The sequence below is a fragment of the Drosophila biarmipes genome, chromosome X (genome assembly GCF_025231255.1).
Source record: "Drosophila biarmipes strain raj3 chromosome X, RU_DBia_V1.1, whole genome shotgun sequence".
Lineage (NCBI taxonomy): Eukaryota > Metazoa > Arthropoda > Insecta > Diptera > Drosophilidae > Drosophila > Drosophila biarmipes.
In genome coordinates this window covers 18,552,821-18,569,889 of record NC_066611.1, presented here as the reverse complement: position 1 = coordinate 18,569,889, position 17,069 = coordinate 18,552,821, and the positions used below count along the sequence as shown (strand labels likewise).

At 38.9% G+C, this 17,069-nt stretch overlaps 1 protein-coding gene across 16 annotated transcripts in view; it reads right to left on the bottom strand.

The window, feature by feature from the left end:
- Positions 1–3: 3 nt before the first annotated feature.
- The window catches only part of LOC108023289 (potassium voltage-gated channel protein Shaker), a 120,925-nt gene continuing 103,859 nt past the window's right edge, over positions 4–17,069 (bottom strand). For 10 of the 16 annotated variants that reach the window (XM_050886619.1, XM_050886622.1, XM_050886621.1 and 7 more), the window contains one exon: positions 11,748–16,538. In XM_050886619.1, the coding sequence (XP_050742576.1) occupies positions 16,126–16,538 (413 nt within the window). In that variant the 3' untranslated portion in view covers positions 11,748–16,125. Of the gene's footprint in view, positions 5,286–5,745; positions 6,076–6,232; positions 6,424–11,747; positions 16,539–17,069 lie in introns of those variants that run through there. The other 6 variants (XM_050886626.1, XM_050886609.1, XM_050886618.1 and 3 more) reach the window with 3 other exon arrangements.

Here is a 17,069-nt window from a genome sequence, read left to right as displayed (position 1 = left end):
GGCTTTTGAATTTTCCTTTTAGCATAATTTATTTTATATACTTTCCATTTAATTTGTTTTATGTTCATAAAGTAACGTGTGTCTGCCTCTGTCTGTGTGGGTGTGTGTATGTATGTGTGTTGAGCATGTGTGTGGTTCTCGTTTTCTATACGTTATTATTCACTTTAATTGTTCGTTTTGTAAGCTGCTTTGATTTGAGAGCCAATCTGTTTGTTTAAATTTACAATGATTGTAAAAATTGATTTCGGGCTTCGACACCTTGGCTTGTGTTCTGGATTTTAATCCCTGGCTTTAAATTGATCGAAAGTCAAATTCAAGATTTTGTGCTTGCTCGCCTTGTTTGTTTGTTTGTTTGTTCTTTGTTCTTTGTTTGTTGTTTGTTGCTTATTGTAGTTTGGTGTTGTTTCTCCTTGTGTGTTCTTGTTTGTTGTTCTGTTTTGTTTGCCTCTGTTTGCCTCCTAGCTGTGTGTGTGTGTTTATCATTATCTGCTTTTGGTTTCGCTTCTCTCGTATTTAATGTATAATAATCATTTTCTTCTCTTTGGTTTTTGGTTTAACTATTTATAAAACATTTCATTTAGAATCTTAACAACATATATATACATGTATATATATACTATATACATATATATATATATATTTTATAATTGCTGCGGCGTTTTATCTGTCATAATCTTTATTTACTTAGGTGTTATTTATGTATACGTTTAATATGTAAATTTGTTTAGCATTAATTCATAAGTAGTTTTTCCATATGCCCACCTCTGTTGTTCTTGCTATTTGTTTGTATTATTGTTGTACGCATAATTTACATGGAGTGACTACCGCATTCGTAATGCTAACTCTTTCCCAGCTCAACCGGATCTACCCTACTGCCTTTCAATCCTCAATCCTCCAACCTACCCGTCCTGCCTCCTACTTGATCTGGGCCTAATACGTTGCTCTCTGTGTGGGGTGTGTGGCATTATCTAGGCATAGTTATCATAATTTACTTGCATTTATCATTATTCTTGTATTTCGCATGCTTGAGCTAAATATATTTGTTCTGGTAGTTGCACTTTATCGAATCGAAATGAAGACTCGGAATGGAATCGAATCGAAATCGAGAATGAAGACTGATTTCATTTGATTTGAATTGAATTGGATTGGATTGATTGGAACTGAGTGATGGTCTGGAACTAGCACGCCCATATGTGTTTATGTTGGCCCAGCTGATTGATCTGAGCGATCAACCCCTGGCCAGCGAACACTGGTGACATACAGGCGTGGTAGTCCCGCGGCTGTGTGTATATATATTGTTTGTGATCTTTATTTGTTTATTCCAGTCTTTGTTTTTATTCATTTTATTCGCTTCTCCTCCGGCTTCTCTGTCCCCCTCATCGATCCTGAAACGAGCAACGAAAGAATCTGCGATTCCCGGACCTGGGCGGGCTCTACTGGGGAGGGGCTCTACTGGAAGGGGCAAGCTAGACTTGGCTGGAAAGTAGCTGGACTCTGCAGACTGTACTTGATCCTAGGCATTACCTCCGCTACAACTTAACATAGTTCCCTCTCCACTGCACTTCCGGCTCACTCCTGCTTCCGCTCTCTAATACCCTTAATTATTTGGCAAGTTGTCTTTACTTCGTTAATAGGTTTTGTTTGCTTTTTTTGGTTTTTTGCGACTCTTGTTTTTGGTTTATATCACTTTCGGTTGTAGTCTGGCCAAGTTGGTTCCTCTCCTCCTAATGCCCTCTCTCTAACGCTTTCTATCCTTGCTACGCTGCGGTCTCTCTGCCTTCCTTTCTTTTTTTGTTGGTTTTTAATAGTAAGCTTCATTTTCCTAGCGATTTCTCGGTTTAATATTAGTTTGTAAATTACGCTTATAAAAAAAAAATATTTTGAATTTGGTTTTCCGTTTGCATGACTTGAAGACGATATGTTTTTAATTGTATTATTATTTGTATGTCTATATAGAGATTATTGTGTAATTACCGTAGTTAATATTAAGAGTATTTCATATGCAATCTTGTGGTATCTTTTGTTATTGCTCATTGGTTTTACCTAATCGATTGGCCGACCGAGAACTTCTCAACTTCTCAACGAATCGAACGAACCAAAACCGAACTGGACTCGGACCTGGCTCCGAGGATCCAATGATTCAATGATCCAATAATCCAGAAATCCCTAGACCCATAGATCCGCGAGTCCGCTAATACAAAAGGCTAATGGATGGGCCGGGACTTGACGTGAGTGCGCGGCTCGTACAAAAAAGTATGCTACATATGCGGACACATGCATACGGCCGATCGGAGTGTGTGGGTGGCTGAGTGAGTGTGTGTGCAAGCAGGCGTGTGTCCTTAAGGCCAAATCAAGTATACGTAAGAATGTCTTCCGGCTCTAGTCGATTCTCCCTCTCTGTCCCTCTGCTGCTGCGCCGCTCTCCTCCGCCTCCCACTCTGTTCGGCGTCGCCCTCTCCTGCTCTTTCTCGTTCGCTATCGCTATCGCTCTCCTCTTCGCTTTCGTTTGCTGTGTGCGTGTGGACGGTTTTCAAAGCTGTAAATTGATTCGATTTATTTAACGTTATTTTCCTCCCGCTCTCTTTTTTTGCTTGGTTTTCCGTTTTTTTCGGTTTTTTCTTTTTCTTTTTTACATATTTACAGATTGCTTCGGTATAAATATTGGTTTAAATTCTTCTTAATTACAACAAGCAGCAAATCAATAAAAACTTTTATCAGTCGCATATCTAACAAAAAAACGTACTCATATATATATCCGAATATATATAAATATCTTATATGTGTGTGTGTATATATGCCTGCGCTAGCTTAGTTCTCGGCTTGGTATTCTGTGTTCTGGTATTCTGGTATTCTGGTATTCTTGTATTCCCATTCCCCATCTGTCGTACCCCTCACTTCATAGATTTTTGTTCTGTGAGATGTTTCTTCTGTGGTCCAAAGTAATTTCTTCCCCCTCTGTTTCGACCTTCGCACTTCGTTTTCGTTTTGGTTAGCAAGAGCAGTAGAAGCGAAGCTTTGTAGGTAGGATTCTAGGTATAGAGAAATTTAGATATGACTTCGATCGATCGATTTGCACGCTAACATTCGGCACCATGCACTGCACAGCGAAGCAGTGGAAGCAGTTCGTACGTATCTGTATCTTATGTTGTATAGAATTGATATATCGAATGCGCATGCAAATTGAAATTGATAGTTTGGTTTTAATCTTCTAACGATTTTCCTATCTGTTTTCTTATTTTTTTATTTTATTTTATCTTCTTGTCGTTTTCTAGGAAATTGACAAAAGTTGAAGTCGCTAGATTGCGCGTTTTCAAATTTCGAAGAAGATTTCGGTTTTTTTTTTCAAATCACAAAAATCAGGAAGACAGCGAATCAAGTTACAACTCATGAATATGTTGGTGTGAGCTATTAGATCATAAAGCTTCTGTATCTGTATCGGTATCTGTGTTTTTGTGCGGGCGAGTGGAGACAAAAGAAAGACACTTACTGTCAACAGATCCGAGAAATATATAGGATTTATACATATCTCTCAAGTCTAGGCCTGAATATCGAAGCTGCTTTAACTGTCTCTCTGCTGAAGGAAGACAAACTAAACTAAACTAAACTAAAACTATAAGAAACAGCTCTAAATTAAACGAAAGCAGGTCCATGCACGTGTGCATCACAAGGGTCTCTATAAGAGATCATAGCTAGTACTGGATGAGCCAGGATTCTTCTATAGGTCTCATATAAAATTTGCAATTGGTTTCATATCTTTGGTTTCTTGGTTCCTAAATGGAAAGATCAGCGCGGTACCTTTGGGGTTTCTCTAGTTTTTTTCTTGTGGCATTTTCTGTTTTGTTTTTTTTTTCGTGGCTGTTTTCGGTTGTCTGTATTTGCTAAGTTTAATTATTGTTTTTGTATCGTTAGCAGCTTTCCTTATTTTTGGTTTTAGGTTCGTTTTTGTATTCCCTTTAGTTAGCTATGATTTTGGGTTTTGGTTGGTTTTTTCTTGGTTTTTTTTGTCGTTTAATATTTATTTTATGTCTATGTCTATTTGTTCAGCTTCAGCTCTGACTTACTTATTTACAAAATAGCAGTTTAGTTTATGTATATTTAATTATATATGTAAATGTATGTATATATTTAATATATATTTATTTATATATAATCTTTGTATTATTCATTCTTTAAACTTAACGGCAGTTTTGATGTTTTAGCATTATCATGAGTGTCTCATGTGTCTATGTGTATGGCTGTGTCTGTTGTGTAAACGAAATATAAAAACAGTGCTCGGGCTAGATGCATTTCAGAGTAAGTAGGTAGTGATCAACAATCGGACAGGGTTGTACAATGAAAAACGAGTTTGTTTAACTGCTTTAGGAAACCAAAACGTTTCATTAAACATTGATAAGAGGTAAATTTCGAAAATTGATTTGCCCAAATTTGTTTGAGTTTTGATCATAAAAACAACCGTTTATCAGAATGTATTATCAGACAGCATTCCGGAGCACTGCTTTATCGACGACGGACCGTCGATCCATATTCTTCTTCTTCTTCTTGTCTTGCTTTAGTTTGCTTTAGCTTCTTCCGGTTCCGTTTCCGTTTCGGCTTCTTGTTGCTGTTTTTGTTTTGTTTTTTTTTGGTTTAGTTTGTTTTACTAATATTCTGACTAATATTTAATTAATAGAGCATAATTTAAAGATGAAAATAAAATTAGCAGATATTGTATGTTGTTTGTTTTTGTCTGGTTGTTGTTGTCCTTTGTTTTTGTTTTGCTAGCTTCTAAAGAAAGGAAGAAACTCCAATTAGATTAGTCTACTAAGATAATTAGATTTTGGTTTTGTTTGTTTTTTTTGTCGTTTTTGTTTTTGGTTTTTTATGTTTTGTTGTTATTAACGATTGTTAGTTGTTAATTGCTAAATTTGAACATAGGTATCAAGTAGAGTTTTTTTTCTTCGAGTGTATGTGGGCGTGTGTGTGTGTGTCTTCGGTGTGGAGATTACCAGAAGGAAAATGAAAGGAGAAACAAGGAAAACCCCTATAGAAAGCCAGTCCATATTTGACTTTTTTTTGGTGTCTACAAATACTCTAATTCAAGCTGAGTGAACTGGCATTGTGTTCGTGTGTGTTGTGTCTGTGTACATTTGCTGTTTAATTTACAACTACGTTGCTTACTAATTATTATAATTATAATTTAATTGTATTTATTAATAAAATTCTAAATTAGACTGCTTTTGATGACGTTTCTGGCATCCAACGTAGCATTTCACTGCGCAAATTTCGTCCATTTTCCATTTGTTTGACTGTAAAATAAAGTCAAAGGAGAACGATAAAGAGAGTGACCAAAAGGTATAAATGTTGCCTTGGAATACAGTTGTTATATATTATATAGTAGTTTAACTATGTAAGCAAGCGTGTGCTAAATGCTTTAGGAAATTACTTATTATTAAGTGCTATGACTTGAAAAGATCTTACAGAAATATAATAAGGGTCTAAAAAACACAGTCAAGTAATTTAAAATAATTATGTTGAATGACTTTATCATAATACGACTACATTTCAATTTCTAATCGGATTTTTTTAATATGCATTTGTATTTGTTATATTTTTAAAGCAAGATTAATACTAGGTATTAATAAAATTTATAAATGTCTGAAATATACTTGGCACCCAGCGTGGGACCTATGTGGGAATGCTGCATTAGGATAAGTTTTTGGCGCCCAACGTGGGGCCTTGTTTATACTCACGGACACCAATACTCACCTAGTAGTCAGACGTCGGTCTCAATACTGACGGCCATCGCATTATTATGCCTTAACTGTAAACTATTTGTGCTTCGTAGGCCGTTCTGGCCCAGCTGCTGCTGCGCCTGCTGCGTTATCTGCTGGCCGTGGGGCGACTGCGATTGCTGCTGCTGCAGCTGCAGCTGAAGCTGGAGCTGCTGCTTCTCGAATGACTGCTGCGTCCTGAGAAACGGCACCATGTGGCGGCCCGTGTGATCAGTCAGACCTGGCGTAGTTGCATCAATGCCATCATCCAAATCCATGATGTCCGACGACGACTCGGAGAGTGAGGATTTCTTCAAATGTTGACCTACAATCCGGGGTCGTGGATCAGATACAACGATTAGAAAACGGAGCAGTCATTGGGTTGCTTAGATTGGGCGGGATTCAGGGATTGGGGGATATATTTTTTTTCAGTTTGAATTTTTTTGGGGATTTTCTTAACCGCTAGTAGTAGTAGTATGTACCTAGTGCACCAGGTAAATATGAACAACTTGTAACGTGGTTGAAATTTTGGCTCTGCATCTCCTCCTGATCCGTTTCGCGGTGATAGAAGTAATTGAAATTACTGACGATAACCGGTACCGGCAGTGCGATTGTCAGCACACCAGCGATCACGCACAAAGAGCCGACAATTTTGCCCCAGAAGCCGACGGGCCTGGATGCATTTTTGTTGAATGCATTCGTTTGTTTAATGGCAATATTTGTGGATTCGATTCATGTTTGTCAATGGGTCGTTGTCGTTGGGTGTGTTCGAGTTCGAATTGGTTTGTATATTTAAATCGATTCGAGTCGATATGATCCGATCCGATCCGTGTTTAAATATGCAAATTCGTTTCAAAGTCAATTGAATTTGGTGTGTTTTGTTGGTTGTTTTTTGGTTTGATTTGGTATTGGTATGAAGAAGAACGTAGAAGAAGAACGCAGTATGTAAATCAGGTGGTAAAAAAACAAACAAATAGAAATAAGTTATAAGTTTTGATATATTCGATATACTATTCTAGGATAGCGGCTTAGATTCGGGGACCCGGAAGCTAGTAGCTCCGGGTCCAACTAAAGTGTTAATAACTGGTTAAGAACGCAAAAGAGAATAACGTGTCACAACAGATACATATGGTTCACAAAAACGAAGCGATACGAGTTATTTTAATGGATGGCTGGAGGCGTTCGAGTAAGTATCCGTGGGTGGGGAGGCGGGTGGGGATAAGCGGTAACTGAACTCAGGGGGGAAGCAAAAGTCAAAACTAAAAGCTCAACTAGGTATCGGTATAAGTATAGGTAGTGGTATTGTTATTGTTATTGGTATTCGTATAAGTATTTGTATGCAAACATCGAAAGCAACTCGTTGGCGGCAACCAAAATCGGTTACAGGGACCAACTGAGGATGGGTAACTACAAACTCAAGTCAAATTCAAAATCAAAACCAAAACCAAAGTTCAAAAAACAAGAAGACGAAATTATCGTGGTATACTTATACATATAGATGATGGGTGGATAGCGGGGCTGGTTTGGCTAACGAAAAACCGAAGCGTACTTATTGCCAAATGGAATAAACAAAATGTGCCGGCGTTTGGCGTCGTCGCTGTTAAACTTGACATAAAATGAATATACATAGATAGAGATGTGTGGAAAAACCAAAGCAAATCGAGCCGATCCTCGCCGATCCGGTTAGGGATCGGCGATCGGTTATCGTTAACGGTGTAGAATAGCAGAGAGAGCCATCCGCCGACTGCTTCGGCACACACACACACCGACACAGCGGTGGGCGCGGAGGTTGGAGGGAGACACATAGCACAAGCGACTGATCCTCGGCTGTCTTCGTCTTTTTCGGCCGCTTCTTCTTCGTCTTCGGGGATCACAGTTACTCGTTCTTCTCTTCTTATTCTTCATCTTCGTCGCCGTTCGGAGCTTGCTCGGAGCTCTCCTCGGTTTGGGATCGTCAGTGTAGACTGTCTGACTGTGTGTTTTGAACTGACTGTACTTTGGGTTTTGATCTGATTGTACTTTGGGTGATGATTCGGTTCATTTTTCTTTAGATTTTCTGTGTGTTTGTCATGACTGTGTGTGTGTGCATTGAAATCTTCATTTTTTGTTTGATTTTAGGATGATCATGGAGAATGGAAGGTGGCGAATTCAGGGGTTGAGTGGACAAGGCTGCTCGGCAACTTGCCTGCTCTCACAAGAAGGTTGCCGTGCAGCGGTCTGTTCTTCTTTTTCGGGCGTGTTCTTATAAATGTGTTCGTAATATAGAGATTAGGTATAGGTAAGCGATCGTAATTAGGCAAAGAGTAGTTGCTGATATAATGCTCATTCGAGTACTCGAGTCAAGGAACGAAATCAAAATCAAAGCGAGAGAAAAAACGTGTTCAAAGTGAGTAGAAAAGCCAAAAAAGTTTCGATTCAACTCCTTAGTTGGTGTGATTGCATTCCTGTGTGATTCTGTGTTTGTGTTTTGTGGGTGTGTGTTCGTTTCTGTGTGTTTGGGTGTGTTGGCTGTGGAGATATTGGTAGCAAGTAAGTTGTATTTATGCAAATGTGCTAAGCGTGCGCCCTTGTGTTTGGTATTTTTTGGGGGATATTGGGTACTGCGTTTGTTTTTCTTTGCTTTTGATTTGGGATTGCTTTGCTTTTTGCTTTCTGTTTGCTTTGATTTGCTTTGCTTGGATTTGAATTTGCTGGCAGATTGCGCTTGACGCGATCTGATTCTGGTACTGTCGCGATCTCAACATCGATGTTCGATTTATTCGATCTCGATTGGATACAGCAACTGATTGCACATGCACCGGAATCGGGAAGCACAGGGAAACGGGACTTAGGAGCAGAAGCAGGAGCCGCCAGCCTCAGCATTTTGAGAGCTGTTAGATCTTCCTAGTTGTTCGTTGTTGTTCTAGACGCTGATGTCGTTGCTGCGGCAGATGCTGCAGTTGCTGCAGTCACTGCTGCTGCCACTGCCACTGCTGTTGCTACTGCTGCTGCTGCTGCTGGCATTGCTGGTTGCGATAGCGGTAATGATATAGCATAACGGTAACGGTAACGGTAACGATATAGCAGGATAGCGCAGGAGCGTCGGCTGAGCAGGTGCAGGCGGCTGAGCGCTGAAGCGATTCTTACGGCTTACATTCGGCGCAGGGGGAGAACGTAAGCAAAAGTTTACAAAATATTCCATGTTCGATTATCATTATTAAGGTCAATACGTAAGTTGAGAGGCGTACATATATAGTATATATATCATATAGCGTAGATCCGAGGGCATAGGCAAAATCAAAACGGAGGCGGAGGCATACATAAAAATAAAAAGAGAACGAATACGAATAGTTAAGTCGGAACCAAAGAGATATAGATAGACGGGGAAAAACCGACTGAGACTTGACGTTTTCTTGGGGAGCAAGAGAGATTCATATACATATTATAGGGCATTGTTAAGGAGTCGGTATAACCGGGGGCTTTGGGAGGGGTTTCGAGGGATTTCAAACTCACCGTTCGTTGGTTTAGCATCGCCGCGACTGCCGGGCCGGGTTTAACCTGTTTGGACTTCAACTTTCCAAGATTTTCAGTAAGTGGCATGGATATTCTTTAAATGTATCTTTTTTCTTATGCTTTCACTCGGTTTGTCGCGAATCTGCTACAGAGTGTGTGCTCACGGAGATGTGTGTGGGTGTGTCTTTTCTTTGGGGGAGTGAGGGTAGGTGGGCAACAGAGCTAAACTACGCTAGGAAATGTCTGCAATGGAATGTGCTACTGGCATGGCATTCTGTATACGAGTATATATATTTACTATGGGTACAATGGCTGATGACTGGGTTTTTTGTGTGTGGGGGCTGTCTGTCTGCGTTCGAGTGTTCGAAAAGGGGGGAGGTGCCAAGCCCCCTTCGGGACAGGGGCTGGACTTAGAGCTAGGGAACTAGAGCCAAAGCTTATAATTACGATAACTGTAGGGGTAACGGTAGCTATACTAACTAGATCTAATGCCATCCCCTGCGAATAGGTCTACCCAAAATAATCAGTTAAGGATATGAACACAAAGCAAGTACTACCAGCTAGTCTAGAGTTGACTAAAATGGGGATTTCGGGGCAATCGGTTGGGGTTCTTAGCTAGGGCTTGGGGTGGTGGGAGATTACAGCTAGAATTGTTCGAATGAACTCGAGTTGTGCCATTGCTTGCGTTTATTGGGTTAATGATTTCTTGGAAATTTATTTATTTTTTATTTTTATTGAATAACGATTATAAAACATTTCATTTTTAATCTTAACAACATTTCCATTTTTGTTTTGTTTTCATTTTGCGTTCTTTTGTTTCTTTCGGTTTAATTTGTGTGTGAGTTTCGGTTTTAGTTTTCTCTTGCAATATCTTATTGGGCGTAATACTAGACTTTGTTCTATGGGGATTATTGCGCCTGTTATTAGTTTTCGTTCTCGAATTGCATTATATATTATCATTATCATCTGCTTTGATTTGCTTGTTAAGGACTGGTTCATGTTCTTTGGTTCTGTGTTACTGTTATTAGTTAAGGTCATGCTAATGCTGATGCACTATTTCTCGGGTCGGGTGGGGTTTTCCAAATTGAAAGTTCGATTCGATTCAGTTCTGTCCGGTCCTGTCCGGTTCGGTAGTGTTGTGTTTTGTTTTGTTTTAGTTTGTTTTAGTTTCTTGTGTCTTGAACTTCTAACTAAACCTAAACTTATTTCCTGGTAAGTTGAATCAAGGCCAAATTAGAGTTAAAAATCAATTAATTAAAATAATTTGCTTTTGTTTTTGGTTTTTAAGTGTACTTTTTTAAATCTCTATTTGCAGTCTTTGTCCTTAATAGAAATTTGCTTTCTTTTTGTTTGTTTTGAAGCATTGAGAAGATTTTGAAAGATTCATTTATTTTTTTCCTTTGTTGGTTTATGTTTTGATTTACTCGTATTTAGCATATGGTAAATGTATATTGTTTCATCATAGTCCGTACAATCAAAATGTTTTTCATTATTATATATATTTTGTTACGTATGTGTTTAAAATTTTTTGTTTTTCGTTAGGTTTGCAATTAAATTTAATGGAAAACTTGAAAAGATTGTATTGGTTTGAATTGAACTGGAGAAGTCAAATGTTTGTTGTGGCGTGTTAGTGTTATATTCGAAAATAATTATGCATTCGTTAGTTAGACTTTTCTTTTTGAGTTATACGTGGTTCATAACTTAGTTCTTGCTTTACAACGATATGTTTGCTTCTTCATAATTTTCTTCTTCTGGGTTTCCATTCACTAGAGTATCGTGCTAAGTTTTCTTGATCTTTTTCTTTATCTTTTTCAATTTCATTTTCTTTTTCGTTTAATGCATTTCGCTTTTGGGTTAAAGTAGGCTAGACTAGAGTTGAGTTGAGTAGAGCGTAGAGTTGAGTAGAGCATAGTTCAAGCATACGAAAGTAATACGAAAACCAAATGAAAGGCGCTTTCAGCTCCTAAGACGTGTTCGTGGATGTGTATAGCATGTGTGTCATAGTATAATATGTGGATGTATCTAATCGGTTAGCGTTGATCGACTGATTGACTGATTACTGATTACTGATTGGATAACTCAACTGCAGCTGGGAGTGATTGATATGCCAAAGACGAGACTTAAGTTGAGCTCACACAAGATACTCGTACATACGTTACGAAACGAAATCAAATATTTACAATTCAGTATGTTTCCTTTTTTTCTTTTGAGCGCCAGCTAATACAATTACAATACGAACTAAGAGTACAGAACTAGCGGTTGCTTCAGACTAGATCCTAGATCGAAATGAGGATACGGTCTCCGATTCCGATTCTATTTCGACTCGACTAACTACGGATCTATGGCCAAAATACAAATAGAAAAAAATATACGTACATATATGGAACGGAGCGGAGCGAATCGGAATGGAATGAGTCGGATAAGTCGAGTAGAATAGCGAGTTTACTATTTACAAGGTTGTGGGATGAGGGCACAGGGACTGTGCGAAATAAAAAACGGTTCGAAAACGCTTTTCTCAATTTATTTGCTTCGATATCGCTTCTTTATTGTGGGTTCGGATCGGATTGGATCAGCATGGGGTTCCGTTTTCTTAATCTTCTCACTGTTCTTCTTGTGTATTTAGTGTTCTTTGGTTTCTTTGGTATGTTCAAGGTTTAGTTTTCGTACTTTAGTCTGCGCTTAGTCTGCGGTTAGCTAGCTTGTAATTCGGTTGCAGCATATGCATACGTCTAGGTATATGCTACATGCTATATGCTTCCTTTGTATATGTATATGCTGTGTTATGTACAATTTGAAATTGTATTAAATTTTACTTGTGTACTTAGCTCAATTTAATTACATTAAATTTTTTGTTCACTTCGAATTAATTGTAATTTATTTAAACATATAATAACATTTCTTTTGCTGAACACATTTATTCCAAATTTTTTTCTGATTTTTTGTTTTTTTTTTTGTTTTTATAATTTCAGTTTTAAGCTTTTATAGGCAAATATTAACACGATTTTTAGTTTCTGTTTTCTCCGATTTATTTGTTGTTTCTTGTTTCTTGTTTTCTGTTTTTTTGTTTTTGTTGTTCTTTAATTATAGTGGCTTATTTTGTGATTAAATCAAAGTCTTAAGACGTAGGACAAAATATGAACGTATAATTGTAATAATAAAATTAAAATAAAGTTCTAAATTCAGCTATACATCGGTATTTCTTAGACTCATTTACAGTTATGTTTGCTAAATTTATTCAATTGTCTAGATTAAGGCTAGGAAAAAAAAAACAACCTTACTTTACACTCGGCTCTTTGTATCTGCTATCTGGTTTCAATTTTCATTTATCGTGTATCTGGTATATGGTATCTTTGATCTTGTATCGTTTATCTGCTATCTGGTTTCTTGTATCTTGTGTCCTGTATCTATGAAGCTAAAATCATTTCCTCTGACCGATCTAAAACATGAAATCTAATCTTAAGTAGGCGGTTTTCTTTTCGTTATGCTTCATTTCCCTCTCCTCAATCCTCGTTCGTTTTTGGTGTTTTGCATTTCATCGTCTCCGTCTGGACCAATATCATCTTCATCTTCTCTAATGCTTACTCATCTTATAAATCTTAGCATTCTTACGGATATAGTGACTAAGTACAGTACAATGAACTGACATTTGAATGTGTTATTCTTTTATTTTATGCTATTTTATATTATTCATTTATTATATTATTTCTTTTGTTTTTTTTCCAGTTTATCGTTAGTTGTTTGTTTTTTTTTGTACAAAATAGCATTTGCAAGATGTAGTTGGAGAGTATGTACAGCAGTTAGCAGCCACAGTGGGGATACCCTATTTGCTTTCTCTGGTTTGGGGGCGACTATTTACACGGTGTCCACGTGCGCTCGGCCCTTCGTATCTGACCTCCACTGTGGGACCTTGGAAACGTTGCATTATTGTTCGCTTGTTTTTTTCAGCTGGTTCCACTGAATTGCCAGGGGCTGCAAGGGGGGGGGGGGGGAAGGAAAGGGGGCCTGCCTCTCGCGATCAGGGACTGAGGAAGGGGGGATCGAGTCGGCCAGCGCACAATGTTCCTTAAGGCACTTGCTCTGCTCTGCTCCTCCGGATCTTTTTGGTGGCTTGGCACTCTAAGGCCCCCCCTCGAACTCTCCACCCCTGACCCAGGCCCGCCCCCATTCGTATCTATTAGTGTGAACGTGAGTGCGTGTGAGTGTGTGAGTGCGTGTGAGTGTGTGTGTGTGTGTTTGTGTGGACGGTTCTCGAAGCTTTTTAAAATTTACACTTGAATATGATCGGTATCTAGTTGCCATGGCTATCCATCAATTTACATCGGCAAGAGCAACCCCTCTTATGTACAGGCCTCCTACATACACATACGAGTATACGATAAATATATTTATCTATGCAGTTGGGTATACACTTATACACACATAAATATATATCTTCACATTACATATATATAGTGGAGTTTGTTTCTCTATTATAATACACTTAATGCAAAAGTTGAATTCGCATAGTTCAGTCAACGATTTCTTGTGTTTCTTTGCTGTGAAAGGGCTTGTGGGTTTTTTTTGTGTGGGTGGGGATATTGGGGTGTTGGCCAACCCCTGCAATTCAGCCGAAGAATCGTCGCTGGAGAGCCCCGTTTAGTTTAACATTTACCTTTAGTTTTTTCATTTTGTTTGTGGTATATAGTTTGCTTTTATAAAAAAAATCATAAGAGCGTTTTCTGTTTTGTTGTATCTCTTGTCGCCACCTTTTTTTGTTGTTTTCGTTAGCGATTTTATGTGATTGAGCGGATCTGTGAGTGGGGAGTTCGAGCAATCCGTTGGATGTTTTGACTAATTCTCGGTCTTGTAGTTTTGTTACAGTCGGTTCGCCTTTCCTTAAATTCCTTTAAGCACTGAATCTGCAGCATTCGTATTGCTTACGAGTGCGTTAGTGGTTCCGCTTTTGCTTTTAGTTGAATATTTGTACTTTTTATTTCGTTTTAAATCGGGGGGATCGAAGCAGAAGATATAGCTGATATGGACTCAGTTAGTTGGTAGTCATACGAGTTAGGTGAGAGGTTCCAAGTGGGTGGGGTGGGCGAGAGGTGGGTGGGTATAGAGTTCTCTTAAGCTTTAATCAAAATCAAAGGGTCTCGAGTAGTGTTACGAACGATATTGTTTAGGTTATACACATAGTACATCTATCACATATATGTGTGTTTGTGTATACGCCTAGTTGGTTAGTTCAGTTATTCCGATGGTAGCTGTCTAAGTTAGTTAGATAGTATTTCCTCTCACATTTAAAAGCAGATGTTGCCTGGGGTTGCCTTGATGACTATACAAGTTGGTTTCGGTTCTTAGTTAAATATTACGGCAGTTTTACTATACTCTCTTGTAATGGGTGTGAGTGTTGCTCGGCGACTGGCTGTGTGGACCGGGAATCTGCTTTGTGAGTTTATCTTTTTCAGCTTTTGAAAGGGACATCCCTCAGCATGGACTTGCTTCACTGTGCTTGGCTTCAACATTCGTCCCTTTGACAGGAGTTTTTAAAGCATTACTTTCTCCGTATTATTCCTGCTAAAATAATGGCGTGTGAGCTTAATGATTTTTGCATTATTTACAGTTTCCGTTTGCAGCTGCAATTTGATCGGTTTGTTATTCAGCTTCGTTTGTTAAAAATTTGATTTAAATTTGCCACCACTCCTTCGATGTTTATGCTGTTGTTTTCATCTCCCGTTTGTTTGTCATTGTTATTTGTCAATTGATTCTTGTTACTGGTTTATGCCACACTACTCGAATTTATTGTTACTCCCTTACTCATTTATTATTTTGCCTTCTTTTGTTCTGGTTGGGACTTGAATTATGTTTTTATGTTGTTTATCATTAGATGTATAATTTAGTTAAATTAGATTAATTTAAGTTATAATTTAGATTTAATTTAATTTAGCAATAGATTAAATTTGTTTTTGTTATTTGTTCTACTTAAATTAAATATAAACAGCTTTTGTAGTCGTTTCTGGCATCCAACGTAACTCCTGTCAAGGCCAAATTTATACCACGCAACGTCTTTTGCACTGATTTGATTAATTCGTCATACAGTTATCAAATATCATATACATATATCATACATCATACATATAGTAATACATACATAGGGGTGAGACGTAGGCAAAGGTTTTAATTTAGGATTAGGTTTATACGTAAACATAGGCAAACATGTGTATCGCGTAGGTAGAAGAGCGCGCCACGTGGAGAGAAAAGAGAGAAAAAGTTATGTTCTAATCAAATCGTAATTCAATTCAGTTCAATTTATTTCATCGGACGTTCGCACTGGACGGAAAAAAGTGTTTGGGTTTTGAAATTATAAAATGGAAATTACACATTTCTTTATGACGGTGTTCAGAATTTTTCTAAAAATTGTTTTTGGCCTTCCGATTCCATTACAAGAATTAGGTAAAGAAAAAACAAAAAATAAAAATAATAAAAAAAATGTAATGCGGTGTTGAATTTGTTTTTTTTTTTTAATACCGATGAATATCCTAATTTTTTTCAGGAAAACTTGGCTGCTAGCTCATATTAAATGATCATTTTAGTATTATACGATCGTTTTCTATCACTCAGCAGCAAAACATAGTGTTTCTACTGTTCCGCATCTCTCGCGACCAGTGCGAACGTACCGTTTTGGAATTTTGCATTTTGCTTTCGGCATTTTGCAACACTTAAACCTAGTTACGCTCTACGGCTCAAGGTGCACGTTGGGTGGGGGTTAAGGTTGGGCCAGAGAAATGAGTGTGCCAGAGCAAGATAGAGAAAGAGAGTGTGATAAAGATGGGAGAGTGGTGGTGATCTGGGGGAGGGGGTCTGTGCAGCAAGCGAGTGGCGTTATCCAACACTTACCCAGTAGTCAAACGTCGGTCTCGATACTAACGGCCAGGGCATTATTGTGCCTCATGGTGAGGCCGCTGCTGCCGCTGCCGCTCGTTGCCGCCGCTGCACTCGCGTTTATTGTGTGGGACTGTTGCTGCTGCGCCTGTTGCTGCTGCTGCTGCTTGAAGCCGTTCTGCTGTTGCTGCTGCTGCTGCTGGTACAGTTGCGTCTGCGTCAGCTGCTGCAGTGGATGCTGCAGCTGCTTGTCGATCGACATCGACATTGAAGACGCTACCGGCTGTTGCTGCTGCTGGGCTCCCAAAAATGGAGCCACCGCACTGCGTCCAGGATGTGTGTCTGTCAATCCCGGCGTGGACTCGACACCATCGTCCAAATCCATCATATCCGATGAGGACTCGGACAACGATGATTTCTTCATGTGTTGACCTACTTGGTGGTTTGTATGCATTTGTTTAGTGTGTTTTGTCGCAGTGTATATCACGCGTTGGCAGACAGAGAGTATGTGTGTGTGTGTGTTCATACATGATGTTTGTACGTGAGTTTGATTGGGGGGTTCACACAATGCCAGGGATGCAGGAACGGATTTTTGGATGGATGGGTTCGAGTTCGAGTTCGATTTGAATTTGGTTTTAGGGTTTTGGGTTATCGGTTTTAGTAGGTTTTTCGGGAATTATTTGTGTGGAGGTCACGTTTCGATATTCGAATTGGCCATTAAATTGACGGAATAAAGAGAGAAACAAAAAGAAGAGAGAGAGAAGAGAGAAAGAGGAGATCACACATACAGTTGTAATGCATCGGTAACGGTAATGTTTTTTGCTGTAGTACTCGCTTACACACAAAACACACACAGTACGTGCACGTTGGTTGTGGCACCGCTGTCAATACCGCATACCGCTGCCCCACCGACAGGGTTGCCACCCACCGGCGCTGCAGCACGCCACCCACCAGCCCACCAGGGTT